This window comes from Argiope bruennichi, chromosome 5, assembly GCF_947563725.1.
Source record: "Argiope bruennichi chromosome 5, qqArgBrue1.1, whole genome shotgun sequence".
NCBI lineage: Eukaryota > Metazoa > Arthropoda > Arachnida > Araneae > Araneidae > Argiope > Argiope bruennichi.
The window spans coordinates 133841601-133856424 of NC_079155.1; the positions used below are offsets into that span (position 1 = coordinate 133841601).

Sequence of the window (14824 nt, forward strand, 5' to 3'; positions counted from 1 at the left end):
TCAAAAATAAGTTTAAAACCCTTTAATAAGCGGCATTAATAGTGTTAATAAATAATTAAGAAATATTAATAAGTGGAAAGCACTTGGAGCACAACAGTTGCAGAATTTGATTTCAAAATAAACAATGCAATTCACACATAACATATAAATTTTTTAATTATAACTTTTTTTATCGAGCGCTAGGAAACAGTTTTAAAAAATCATTCACTCATGAATACTGTAAACATAAGTTATGGCCTAGCTAAAACATTTAGAAACTTAAACTATCTTTGATAATTTTTAGTTTTGATTTGGAAATGAACAAAATTAATTCGAAGATATTTTAGCATTATGTGCACAAGAAATTCAAGTAATCGGATTTTTTTTAAAAATCAGAATAAAAATGCACGAATATTCCAATTATATTTCTGTCTGTTCCCGACTTAAATTTGAATACAATAAGAAATTCAAGGGAGCTGTATACAGGCAATGCTCTCACTTTTTCAATCCTTACTATTAGTTCACACTCTTCCTATATATATTTATTTATATATGTTGTTTAAATTTTCTGTCGTTAATAAAATACTTTTTATTCATCCACTCAAGTTCAAGTACATTTTTTTAAACTTGCAGTGGATGACACTCGATGTTAATGCAGTTTTTTTCAAATATTAATGAATTAATTAAATTTAATTTATTTTTAATACTTTAAATAGAGTTTAAGCAGTTTGTAATGAAAAGTGAATTTAACACACAGTAGCTCAATCGGTAAAATGCAAGGATTTCTGTACTTTTCCTGTGAAGGTGAAGAATGCAAGTTCAATTCTTGCGAAAATCAATAATTTTTTTATACTTACTTTTTTATACTTAATAATTTTTTTTTGATAATTATTTAATAAAAAGTAACTAAAATAAAATTTTTCTTTGTTGACCTAAGTAGGAATTGAATTAAATTTCTTTTTCATACTACTTGTTTTATTTCGTTTTTCAGAAAAGAATCCATGCGAAGAAAAGAATGGCGGTTGCGAGCATAGCTGCAGTTACGAGGATGGACAGTTACGATGCAACTGTCGGCCGGGATTTCTACTCAGACCGGACGGCATTTCGTGTAAAGGTGAGCGTCCTTCTTTCTCTTGCTCCGTACTGTTTATGCAACGACTTCCTCGTAGTCACAGTGAAATGGTCAGGCATTTCCATTTCCGGATCTCGATCTCCTTCATTCGAAAAAATGTATGTTTGGGATTATGTTAAAAATATTGTTTTTACCTCGAAATTGAAAATTTTTTATCAAAATTTGGACTAAATTTATCAGTACTGCCTTTCTGCCTCTCTGCATTAATATAAGCATCATAACGCGACATATGTGAATGTAGTACTCTATTTTACAATGACGTAACGACCGGGGCGGGGGGTACGTTACAATGACGTAACGTACTGATGCCCCGGGATCCATCGGGATGAAAGATTTTTGCATTATTTCCTGAAATATCTCGAAATGACAAATAAGTAATGCGCTGTCTATATTTACTAAACTATTGATGAGCCCAGGCTTTGATTACTTCCCTGTAGATGTGAAGATCTTTATCAGACTTTGAACCCAATCTAGAACGTGCCGTGATAACTAGAAATCGCAACAAACTAGATAAATGAAACTTTGTTGAATCATAGCATCAAAATTGCAGATCTTTATAAAAATTTCGACCTAATGTAGGCTCGCTTTTCTATTCCATGAGCCTGAATACAAACATGCAAAATGTATTTTGGGAGTAGATAAGTGGAAAATACTCCCGCTTTTCTTCTTTTGAGTTTGAAAAAATATTAGGGTATTTATTTTTAATTTAAATAAAGTACTTAAATATAGGTGATTAAAAAAATGAAGGTGTTTTTACAGATAATTAAGAAAAAAATGAGTCAATATTTTAGAAAATTCTTTGAAGATGGAAATTGCAATTTAAAAGTCCCAATATGTTATGAAATAAAGATCTTTTTTAAAAGGACCTAAACGCCTTCTTTGAAATCTGCAAATTTTCTTCAGTGAAAAAAACTGTTTACACCTTAATGTTGTTTATTCCTTTCGAAAGGCGCATGGCCATTACGGGAGGTGTTCAATAAGTACTTGAATTTCACGAGGCGTGGGAATTGTTTCCCTTTCGATTCACTCCTTCTCAAAGATGTGCCTTTCTTGTGTGTGTTTTATCAAAGGAAATTAACGCTTATAATTGCATATCTTTTGGCTTCAGTTTTCAGTAATAGTGGAAACGCCACACCTGTTGCTGTTTCGTAAACCACTTGGTTTGATAAATGGGTGCGGCATTTGGATTTTGTACTTGCAGAATTCATAATACTCTTAATATAAAACAGAATACGGTTTGCTAATGAAATACAGCATTTGCAAATAAATAGTACAAATATAGTTTTCTCACTGACAATGCCATACAACAAAACACTGCATATTAACCCTATTTGAACAAAAAGTGTAGGAATAAAGCAATGAGAAAACTGAAGTTGTGTGTGTGGGGGGGGGGGGTAGCAGGAGTGCTGGCTCAGTTTCTCGTCATTTGACCATGGCTCAAAAATCATGAAACCATACAAAAGAGATCCCTGAAAGTCAATTATAATTAAATTAATGGCAGACAATGTAAAAAAAACGGCCATCAGGAGTGTTTTTCTGTTGTTTTTTACATAAAGCAGCGAAACACGTGGCGCGTTTTCTGTATTTTTCTTTTCAATACCAAGAACAACGAGCATCCATGTATGCCTTTTTCCTTTAGTCGAACAAATTCAACTTTTGACAGATGTTCCTCAACAACACAATGAACTTTTTAACCATATTAGACTTTGTTTATCTATCTTGTTATGTTTTTGAGCTATCGCTTTCCATAGCGACAGATGATAGTGTAACTTATTTGATACAAAATTTGACAGCTTGAATTTTGGCGTTAAAATTATATTTCAATTTCATCCAGCTAGCTCTTTAAATTTTGAGTGAATCGCGCTCACTTGCACTCAACGGCTGTTATCCTTCTAAGTTGATAAATTTTTACTATCTCGTATTCAGAGAGAAACGTCGAAAAATTCCAACTCGAGATTTCGATTGATCTCTGAGTTTTAGAACCTCTTCGAGTTCGAAAAGCACATTTTTGACGTTATGTCTATCTGCGATGAAGATCACTCAGAAAAAGTTTGAGCTAGAAGAATGAAATTTAGTATACGGTTTTTACCAAATTTTGAACAAAATCTATTCAGAGGAATTCCGCCTGTCCGACGTTTCGAATATGACTTAATACCATGATTACAAAATGAAGAAAGCCAGATGGATAAAATTCGGTGTACAGATTTAACATTTACATTGTAGACGTATGTCAGATTTTGAGCCATTTGGCTGCCAGCCTGTAAGAATAAGCAGATAACTCAACGCGATAACTCAAAAACGCAAAGACTTTAATACAAGAATTAAATTTGGTATTTCGAGAAAAATCTCTTATATGAAATTTGGTATGTGATTTTGTGACTTCAAATGTAGTTTTCTTTCGAATTTCGGTTTCAATTGGTAGAGCGTCTGAAGCACAAATTCGATTTTCTTATGCCATTAATCGCATACTAGGGAATGACCGCCAAAAAACTTCCCACGAATAACAACATAGATTCAGTAAAAATACTAATTTCACGCCAAAGGTTATCAAAACCATGCAAGGCGCTCTCTGATATAACACCTTTATTGGAGAGTGTGCAAGAAAGTTTCGGAGGGCCGACTCCCGCTGTCGTGTGGCAGAAATTGCACAATACTAAAAATGTGATTTTCGAACCGAAGGAAATATACTAAATGGCTAAATCGTTTCGTGAACGTTTTCACTATGATTATATTTTTTTCCGTCTGTACAAGAAAGGTATGGAAAACATAATATAATAAATATGTTTATTATATTAAATTGTATTTTATGATATGTGGAGGTTTTCTTTTTTTTCAGAACACTATTAATAATTCCAGATTATTTGATAAAAAAATAATTTCTAGTGAGAATGAATAACTTCGAAATATTGAAACTTTTCTGTTATTCATTCTTTCTGCAAATTCATAGGGCTAAATTTTGGATTAGAGTGGTATTACCGTAGAAACACAAAATACGTTCAAGGATGAATTTCTACAATTCCATCTCTGTCGGCTTCTGTATATAAAGAAGAATTTACTTTCTGGCATACGAAGTAGACATAAAAAAAGAATTGTAAATATCAAAAATTTGACACGAAATTTTGATAAATATTTGCAATTTTGAATTAGAGTGGTATTACCGTAGAAACACAAAATACGCTCAAGGATGAATTTCTACAATTCCATCTCTGTCGGCTTCTGTATATAAAGAAGAATTTACTTTCCGGCATACGAAGTAGACATAAAAAAAGAATTGTAAATATCAAAAATTTGACACGAAATTTTGATAAATCTTTGCAATTTTGGATTAGAGTGGTATTACCGTAAAAACACAAAATACGTTCAAGGATGAATTTCTACAATTCCATCTCTGTCGGCTTCTGTATATAAAGAAGAATTTACTTTCCGGCATACGAAGTAGACATAAAAAAAGAATTGTAAATATCAAAAATTTGACACGAAATTTTGATAAATCTTTGCAATTTTGGATTAGAGTGGTATTACCGTAGAAACACAAAATACGCTCAAGGATGAATTTCTACAATTCCATCTCTGTCGGCTTCTGTATATAAAGAAGAATTTACTTTCCGGCATACGAAGTAGACATAAAAAAAGAATTGTAAATATCAAAAATTTGACACGAAATTTTGATAAATCTTTGCAATTTTGGATTAGAGTAGTATTACCGTAGAAACACAAAATACGCTCAAGGATGAATTTCTACAATTCCATCTCTGTCGGCTTCTGTATATAAAGAAGAATTTACTTTCCGGCATACGAAGTAGACATAAAAAAAGAATTGTAAATATCAAAAATTTGACACGAAATTTTGATAAATCTTTGCAATTTTGGATTAGAGTGGTATTACCGTAGAAACACAAAATACGTTCAAGGATGAATTTCTACAATTCCATCTCTGTCGGCTTCTGTATATAAAGAAGAATTTACTTTCCGGCATACGAAGTAGACATAAAAAAAGAATTGTAAATATCAAAAATTTGACACGAAATTTTGATAAATATTTGCAATTTTGAATTAGAGTGGTATTACCGTAGAAACACAAAATACGCTCAAGGATGAATTTCTACAATTCCATCTCTGTCGGCTTCTGTATATAAAGAAGAATTTACTTTCCGGCATACGAAGTAGACATAAAAAAAGAATTGTAAATATCAAAAATTTGACACGAAATTTTGATAAATCTTTGCAATTTTGGATTAGAGTGGTATTACCGTAAAAACACAAAATACGTTCAAGGATGAATTTCTACAATTCCATCTCTGTCGGCTTCTGTATATAAAGAAGAATTTACTTTCCGGCATACGAAGTAGACATAAAAAAAGAATTGTAAATATCAAAAATTTGACACGAAATTTTGATAAATCTTTGCAATTTTGGATTAGAGTGGTATTACCGTAGAAACACAAAATACGCTCAAGGATGAATTTCTACAATTCCATCTCTGTCGGCTTCTGTATATAAAGAAGAATTTACTTTCCGGCATACGAAGTAGACATAAAAAAAGAATTGTAAATATCAAAAATTTGACACGAAATTTTGATAAATCTTTGCAATTTTGGATTAGAGTGGTATTACCGTAGAAACACAAAATACGTTCAAGGATGAATTTCTACAATTCCATCTCTGTCGGCTTCTGTATATAAAGAAGAATTTACTTTCTGGCATACGAAGTAGACATAAAAAAAGAATTGTAAATATCAAAAATTTGACACGAAATTTTGATAAATATTTGCAATTTTGAATTAGAGTGGTATTACCGTAGAAACACAAAATACGCTCAAGGATGAATTTCTACAATTCCATCTCTGTCGGCTTCTGTATATAAAGAAGAATTTACTTTCCGGCATACGAAGTAGACATAAAAAAAGAATTGTAAATATCAAAAATTTGACACGAAATTTTGATAAATCTTTGCAATTTTGGATTAGAGTGGTATTACCGTAAAAACACAAAATACGTTCAAGGATGAATTTCTACAATTCCATCTCTGTCGGCTTCTGTATATAAAGAAGAATTTACTTTCCGGCATACGAAGTAGACATAAAAAAAGAATTGTAAATATCAAAAATTTGACACGAAATTTTGATAAATCTTTGCAATTTTGGATTAGAGTGGTATTACCGTAGAAACACAAAATACGCTCAAGGATGAATTTCTACAATTCCATCTCTGTCGGCTTCTGTATATAAAGAAGAATTTACTGTCCGGCATACGAAGTAGACATAAAAAAAAGAATTGTAAATATCAAAAATTTGACACGAAATTTTGATAAATCTTTGCAATTTTGGATTAGAGTGGTATTACCGTAGAAACACAAAATACGTTCAAGGATGAATTTCTACAATTCCATCTCTGTCGGCTTCTGTATATAAAGAAGAATTTACTTTCTGGCATACGTAGTAGACATAAAAAAAGAATTGTAAATATCAAAAATTTGACACGAAATTTTGATAAATCTTTGCAATTTTGGATTAGAGTGGTATTACCGTAGAAACACAAAATACGCTCAAGGATGAATTTCTACAATTCCATCTCTGTCGGCTTCTGTATATAAAGAAGAATTTACTTTCCGGCATACGAAGTAGACATAAAAAAAGAATTGTAAATATCAAAAATTTGACACGAAATTTTGATAAATCTTTGCAATTTTGGATTAGAGTGGTATTACCGTAGAAACACAAAATACGTTCAAGGATGAATTTCTACAATTCCATCTCTGTCGGCTTCTGTATATAAAGAAGAATTTACTTTCTGGCATACGAAGTAGACATAAAAAAAGAATTGTAAATATCAAAAATTTGACACGAAATTTTGATAAATCTTTGCAATTTTGGATTAGAGTGGTATTACCGTAAAAACACAAAATACCTTCAAGGATGAATTTCTACAATTCCATCTCTGTCGGCTTCTGTATATAAAGAAGAATTTACTTTCTGGCATACGTAGTAGACATAAAAAAAGAATTGTAAATATCAAAAATTTGACACGAAATTTTGATAAATCTTTGCAATTTTGGATTAGAGTGGTATTACCGTAGAAACACAAAATACGCTCAAGGATGAATTTCTACAATTCCATCTCTGTCGGCTTCTGTATATAAAGAAGAATTTACTTTCCGGCATACGAAGTAGACATAAAAAAAGAATTGTAAATATCAAAAATTTGACACGAAATTTTGATAAATATTTGCAATTTTGAATTAGAGTGGTATTACCGTAGAAACACAAAATACGCTCAAGGATGAATTTCTACAATTCCATCTCTGTCGGCTTCTGTATATAAAGAAGAATTTACTTTCCGGCATACGAAGTAGACATAAAAAAAGAATTGTAAATATCAAAAATTTGACACGAAATTTTGATAAATCTTTGCAATTTTGGATTAGAGTGGTATTACCGTAAAAACACAAAATACGTTCAAGGATGAATTTCTACAATTCCATCTCTGTCGGCTTCTGTATATAAAGAAGAATTTACTTTCCGGCATACGAAGTAGACATAAAAAAAGAATTGTAAATATCAAAAATTTGACACGAAATTTTGATAAATCTTTGCAATTTTGGATTAGAGTGGTATTACCGTAGAAACACAAAATACGCTCAAGGATGAATTTCTACAATTCCATCTCTGTCGGCTTCTGTATATAAAGAAGAATTTACTGTCCGGCATACGAAGTAGACATAAAAAAAGAATTGTAAATATCAAAAATTTGACACGAAATTTTGATAAATCTTTGCAATTTTGGATTAGAGTGGTATTACCGTAGAAACACAAAATACGTTCAAGGATGAATTTCTACAATTCCATCTCTGTCGGCTTCTGTATATAAAGAAGAATTTACTTTCTGGCATACGTAGTAGACATAAAAAAAGAATTGTAAATATCAAAAATTTGACACGAAATTTTGTTAAATCTTTGCAATTTTGGATTAGAGTGGTATTACCGTAGAAACACAAAATACGCTCAAGGATGAATTTCTACAATTCCATCTCTGTCGGCTTCTGTATATAAAGAAGAATTTACTTTCCGGCATACGAAGTAGACATAAAAAAAGAATTGTAAATATCAAAAATTTGACACGAAATTTTGATAAATCTTTGCAATTTTGGATTAGAGTGGTATTACCGTAGAAACACAAAATACGTTCAAGGATGAATTTCTACAATTCCATCTCTGTCGGCTTCTGTATATAAAGAAGAATTTACTTTCTGGCATACGTAGTAGACATAAAAAAAGAATTGTAAATATCAAAAATTTGACACGAAATTTTGATAAATCTTTGCAATTTTGGATTAGAGTGGTATTACCGTAAAAACACAAAATACGTTCAAGGATGAATTTCTACAATTCCATCTCTGTCGGCTTCTGTATATAAAGAAGAATTTACTTTCTGGCATACGTAGTAGACATAAAAAAAGAATTGTAAATATCAAAAATTTGACACGAAATTTTGATAAATCTTTGCAATTTTGGATTAGAGTGGTATTACCGTAGAAACACAAAATACGCTCAAGGATGAATTTCTACAATTCCATCTCTGTCGGCTTCTGTATATAAAGAAGAATTTACTTTCCGGCATACGAAGTAGACATAAAAAAAGAATTGTAAATATCAAAAATTTGACACGAAATTTTGATAAATCTTTGCAATTTTGGATTAGAGTGGTATTACCGTAGAAACACAAAATACGTTCAAGGATGAATTTCTACAATTCCATCTCTGTCGGCTTCTGTATATAAAGAAGAATTTACTTTCCGGCATACGAAGTAGACATAAAAAAAGAATTGTAAATATCAAAAATTTGACACGAAATTTTGATAAATCTTTGCAATTTTGGATTAGAGTGGTATTACCGTAGAAACACAAAATACGTTCAAGGATGAATTTCTACAATTCCATCTCTGTCGGCTTCTGTATATAAAGAAGAATTTACTTTCCGGCATACGTAGTAGACATAAAAAAAGAATTGTAAATATCAAAAATTTGACACGAAATTTTGATAAATCTTTGCAATTTTGGATTAGAGTGGTATTACCGTAGAAACACAAAATACGCTCAAGGATGAATTTCTACAATTCCATCTCTGTCGGCTTCTGTATATAAAGAAGAATTTACTTTCCGGCATACGAAGTAGACATAAAAAAAGAATTGTAAATATCAAAAATTTGACACGAAATTTTGATAAATCTTTGCAATTTTGGATTAGAGTGGTATTACCGTAGAAACACAAAATACGTTCAAGGATGAATTTCTACAATTCCATCTCTGTCGGCTTCTGTATATAAAGAAGAATTTACTTTCTGGCATACGAAGTAGACATAAAAAAAGAATTGTAAATATCAAAAATTTGACACGAAATTTTGATAAATCTTTGCAATTTTGGATTAGAGTGGTATTACCGTAAAAACACAAAATACGTTCAAGGATGAATTTCTACAATTCCATCTCTGTCGGCTTCTGTATATAAAGAAGAATTTACTTTCTGGCATACGAAGTAGACATAAAAAAAGAATTGTAAATATCAAAAATTTGACACGAAATTTTGATAAATTTTTGCAATTTGAACTTTGGCACATGTTTTTATGTTTTTTTTTATTTTTTTTTATGCTTGTCTGTTTTCACCATAACAAGCAATAGGATTTGATATGTTTCCTGTATTTTGATATTACAACATTTAGTTTTATTTGGACACCAATTAACAATAGGATTTTGATATTACAGCATTTTTTTGTTTAGCATTTTGGTCAAAATTTGCTAGCTGGAAGTCTGACCATTTGAATGCCCCTGAACATTCGAAAATACCACAATGATAGTGGATAAAATGTGATTTTTTAATCGAAATCGTAGATCTGGATCAAGGTTCAAATCGAATGCATTGTCCGTCTGCTCGCGAATGCGAATTCCAGGCCGGCGCGATGAAAGCGCAATCTTGTGCCTGAGATCAAATCTGTCGACGAGAACTGCTCCCGAGCGCGCATTCGATTTTTTTCTCTGTTCCACAAAGCAGAGCTCAAATCACTGAGTGCGTGGAACTGAGTCGCATTCCCACCGGTTAGGGATGCCGATAAAACACGGTGGATGGCGACATTTGATGTTCTTACGCTGGGATTAAAGTTCAAGAGTCAAAGATTTAAAGCCTTTCCTCACTTGACACGTTCACCTTTTCAAATTTTACAATTTCGGACAGCATCAAATTTCACTTTCATCCTGAGAGACCTCTCAAGCAAATATTATTATTGCTGCTTTGTACTGACTGGAATGAAGAAGCCATGTGTGAAATCAGCACCTCGCCTTCCGCTGTCACACTCCAGCACTGACAGCTTTTCGGTCTATAGTGATTTTAGAAACTCACAGACCACCCCTCGCAGTGTGACAAATCCGTTTCACGTTCAAAGGCTCACTTTATCTTGACCTTCGAAAGTGGTGCCAAGTCCACTGACTCGTGCATGGTGATATATTTAGGTCTGTATTTGAATGTGTTGAAAAACGTCACCACATGCGAGTGTGATCCCATCAGTCTGATGATGCTTAGGTGTGTGCCAAAAGTGGCGTTACACCGATAGAAAGCTCATAATGAAAATAAAAATATATATAATTTAAATATCTATCAAAGGACAAGCTATTCAAAAAAAATATTTCATATGCTTGTGTACTAAAAGCTAAAAACAGCAAAAAAAAAAAAAAAAGAGGAGCAGGCATAAAAAGAAAAACTTGAAAGGTCTAAACGGCTCGAGCAGAAGAGCCTACATAACATTCCACAGCAACAGTACCATTGAAACATAATTAGTAAATAATAAAATTTACGGTAGGATTTTAAGATAGAAAGAAAGAAGATAGGAATTTAAATTTTAAAAAAATGGAAATAAAAAAAATAAAAACAAAGAGAAAAATATAAATAAACAAATGAAAAAATAAGTAAAAAAATGAAAAAAAAAAAAAAATCAGAAAAATAAATATATACAGTGGCTCAGTCTAAGGTAGAGTCTATGATCAGGAACAAAAGGCCCGATAGATTTCTTTTTGCATTTTTTTTCTTGTACTCACTAGATACTGTCCACTTTTAACAGAGCTTGACAAACTAAGATAAATTATTATTCAATTTGGAAAAACCTTTTTTCATTATGATATAGGAAATCCAAGATAGTTTGAGCTTCTAAAATCAATTTATTATTTGATAGAATTTGCGAAATATTTAGTTGGGATTCAATAAATTTTCTCAATTGATGAAGAATAGGCCAATGGAAAATATAGTGTTTAGTGCCATCACAATCATTACTACTATCTACAACTACAATTTCTCAAACTGAATCTTTTGAGATAATGCGTGCAAAGTCCATGGTTTATAAGGTAATTGGGCTAAATATTTACTGTCAATACATCTATTTCTTTTTACCTGAGAAAAGATACTGAAAGTAAAGCGACCTTTTTCATTATTTTCCCATCTTAATTGCCATTCATCGATGAGAATTTTACAAAGACGAGTTTTGATTGTTCTTTCTAGATTCTCCAAAGTGATAGTCTATTGCAGGTAAGTGAAGCAGCTTTCGCAGCTAGATCAGCTGGTTCATTACCTTTGATGCCAATGTAATGAGATATCACCATCTAGCAGACGTTTAACATCTTCTACTGAATTATTTTTGAGGTTGAATTTTTGAAGAGCTTTTAATACACTAACACTGTCCGTGAATAGATGATAATGCAAATACGGTTTATTATGGTTTTCCCAATTTAAAGTTTTCCATATTGCAAAAAGTATACTATATCAGTATGGCACGTTTTACATTAAATATTGTACATGAGAAAAAAATGAAGTATATTTTATTTTTACTTTAGACCGACTGTGTATAAAATTTCATCCAGAATTTATAGTTAAATTTGCAGCTTGAAATGGAAAAAAAGCTCCTACAAATCGAGCGCTTACAACGGAGATATAACGCATGTTATCACCTAGACATTCAGTAGTAAACGTTTAAAAAAAAACTGTGTAAATTATCGCTGAAATGTATTTCATTTAAAAGTATGAATAAAAAGATAAAAAAGAAAAAAAGTCATTAATTTTTTTTTTAATTCCTTTGGGAAAGCAGATTTTGGATTCCTTTTCTTTCATCGAACTGCTGATTCAATTATTTTGTCCGGACGGTAGAGAAACAAAAACACGTATGTAGCATATGGCATATATTATTATTGTTAATGTGTAAGAACATGTAACATTAACATTTGTATAACATATTGTATTTACATATTATTGCCGATCGCTTTTTCTTTGGCTAATTTCATTCAAATTCTGTATAAATGTACAATTCTGAAGATAAAACTGTGCCAATTTTCCATCATCTGCTCCTCTACATGTAATGTTCACATAGACGCGGGACAATAGACAGGTTTCCGATAGTGAATTTCGTCCTAAATTGGATCGATATCTGCAGTTTTGATGTGAACGGGTTCAAAAGCGCACCCATTCAGCTCGTCGAGTCGTGTTCTAAGATGTTTTTACAAATATCTGTTTTTCGCAATCAAGGAAGCATGAAACCGGAATTTTCATAAGAAATTCGAATTGGGATATCTTGAAAATCATAATATTTTGTCTTCAAGTGCCTTATATACAAAAAAAAAAAAAAAAAAAAAAAATACCGAAAGAATGAATGCACTTACACCACTTTTCAAAAAACAGCTCATATGATCATTTTCAACGATGCACCTGATTTTTCAGTGGAAATTCTGTTCAGAGAAAACACATTCACCGAGCATAGATTTCGAGATGGATGGGTTGATTAAAATTTCAGTCACGGCCGTTCCCCCTTGGACCACCTGCATTCTGAAATTACACGGTTGGACTCTCGAAGTGTATTACTTACTATAAATTCTGCTGCAACCTGTTCCAAAGTATCTCAGGTCTCATTCACTCCTTTTTTGCCCTTATGGTCGATGTTCGTTGGATTTTGTTTTTATCAGTTGCGGAATTCATATACATTTTTTGTTGTTGTTGTTGTTTATTTATGATTGCAGATTTATACGTTTACTATCTACGTAATTGAAATACAAAGATATGTTGCGTTCACTCAGCCATAACCATTTTTTAATGATAAAGATAAGACATAGTAATCCTTCTTTTTTGCTTTTGAAATTATTTCTTTTAAATTAAAAATAATATTTTTTTTTTTACACCTGCGAATTCAAATGTTTGAGAATTCAAAACAAATGAGAAGACTAAGTAAACTCAAGCATTCAGAATACAAAGAAAAAAAAAGGAAATATTATTTATTAATATTTAAAAAAAACGATAAATATTATTTATGGGAACGAAATGTGCTTTGTTATTAAAAGTGCTCTGCTTCTCTTACTTTCTCGTTACAATCGTCGTCGACTTCAAGATGCGGATGAATCTCCATGTTTTAGGCCTTCCAAAGTTATAAAAAAACTTTTGGGGGATTGCACCTTTCTTCCTAATTCATGTATCTAAATTCACCAAGAATTGACTGTCTGTCTATTTGTCTCTTTCTTGCACACATAAACGCAACAATTCAAATGCTCCACCAGCCAGACAAATAAAATTCGGTGTATGCTTTTTACATCACAATCGCAGATTCGGGTCAAATTTTCGCTCCAAGGAAAAAGATGCAAATGCATACTTCTTTCTCTTCAGCGACGTGCGAAGTTTCAAACCAGATGCACTCAAATCAAGTTTGCATTTTTAGGATTTGAAGCAAATAAGATAGAGTGGATTTAATGCAAACTTAACGGATTTCGAGTCATTTATGATAGGTATCCATACTGTAAAGTTACACATTTTGTAGTTTTCCCAGATATTTTTTATTTAACGTGACTTGTTTTATATTTGGAAATAAGAAATTTTGTGAACGGTTTCGCACTCTCTTCCTCAATACGTCACAGTTTCCATCTAGCATAAAGTTATTATATATTCGATATGATCACAATTATCGATAGTATCGTACAATCTCCGAAATATCGCAAAACCATACAATATCGAACAATGTGGAGTAATACCCTATTCTGCTGCCCACTTTTATTTTGATCACCTTGAATATTGATAAAATGACTCGGTTTTTTTTTCTAATAAAAATGTCCTAAGGAATGTTATATCATATGATAAAATGTAAAGTATTTTAAGAAGCAATAGCTATAAGACGTTTTTAATTCGAATTTTTCCGGTTATTTGTATTCGCATTATCGTAAAATCGTGTCTGTAATTGGAATTTATTTTGATGAATTTGATATCTAAACAAAAAAAGGTCTGTTTTTATTTCTGTTCTTTTAAGTAAATATGCTTCAACATCTGTATAAAAAAATATTTTTGTTCCTTTTCAAAATTCTAGCATTCTGAGCGCATTGTAATGCTAATTTAGTAAAGTTGCTTGCTTACTTATTAAAACCCTTGTTTTTGAAGTTATTATTTTAAAATTCTAATACGTAATTGTCACTTTGTTTATTACAGTTTATTTAGTAAATACAATTTATTCAATAAGTATTTTAATCTGCTGTTAAAAATAAATTTCGATTTTTTTTCCCTTTTAGATTGAAAGTTATTGTTTACTCTTTCTCTACTCGTTTTTAAACCGAAAACCGTTTATTTCAGAAAACGTCGCACTTCCGGGTCTCCGGGGGACGAAAGAGAATAATTTTTCCGAATGTCTGTGCATGCAGAAAAATTAATTTG

At 31.5% G+C, this 14824-nt stretch overlaps 1 protein-coding gene across 1 annotated transcript in view; it reads left to right on the forward strand.

The window, feature by feature from the left end:
- The window catches only part of LOC129968987 (multiple epidermal growth factor-like domains protein 6), a 442865-nt gene that overhangs the window by 266511 nt on the left and 161530 nt on the right, over positions 1–14824 (forward strand). The window contains exon 7 of the mRNA XM_056083379.1: positions 971–1093. Within this exon, the coding sequence (XP_055939354.1) occupies positions 971–1093 (123 nt within the window). The remainder of the gene's footprint in view (positions 1–970; positions 1094–14824) is intronic.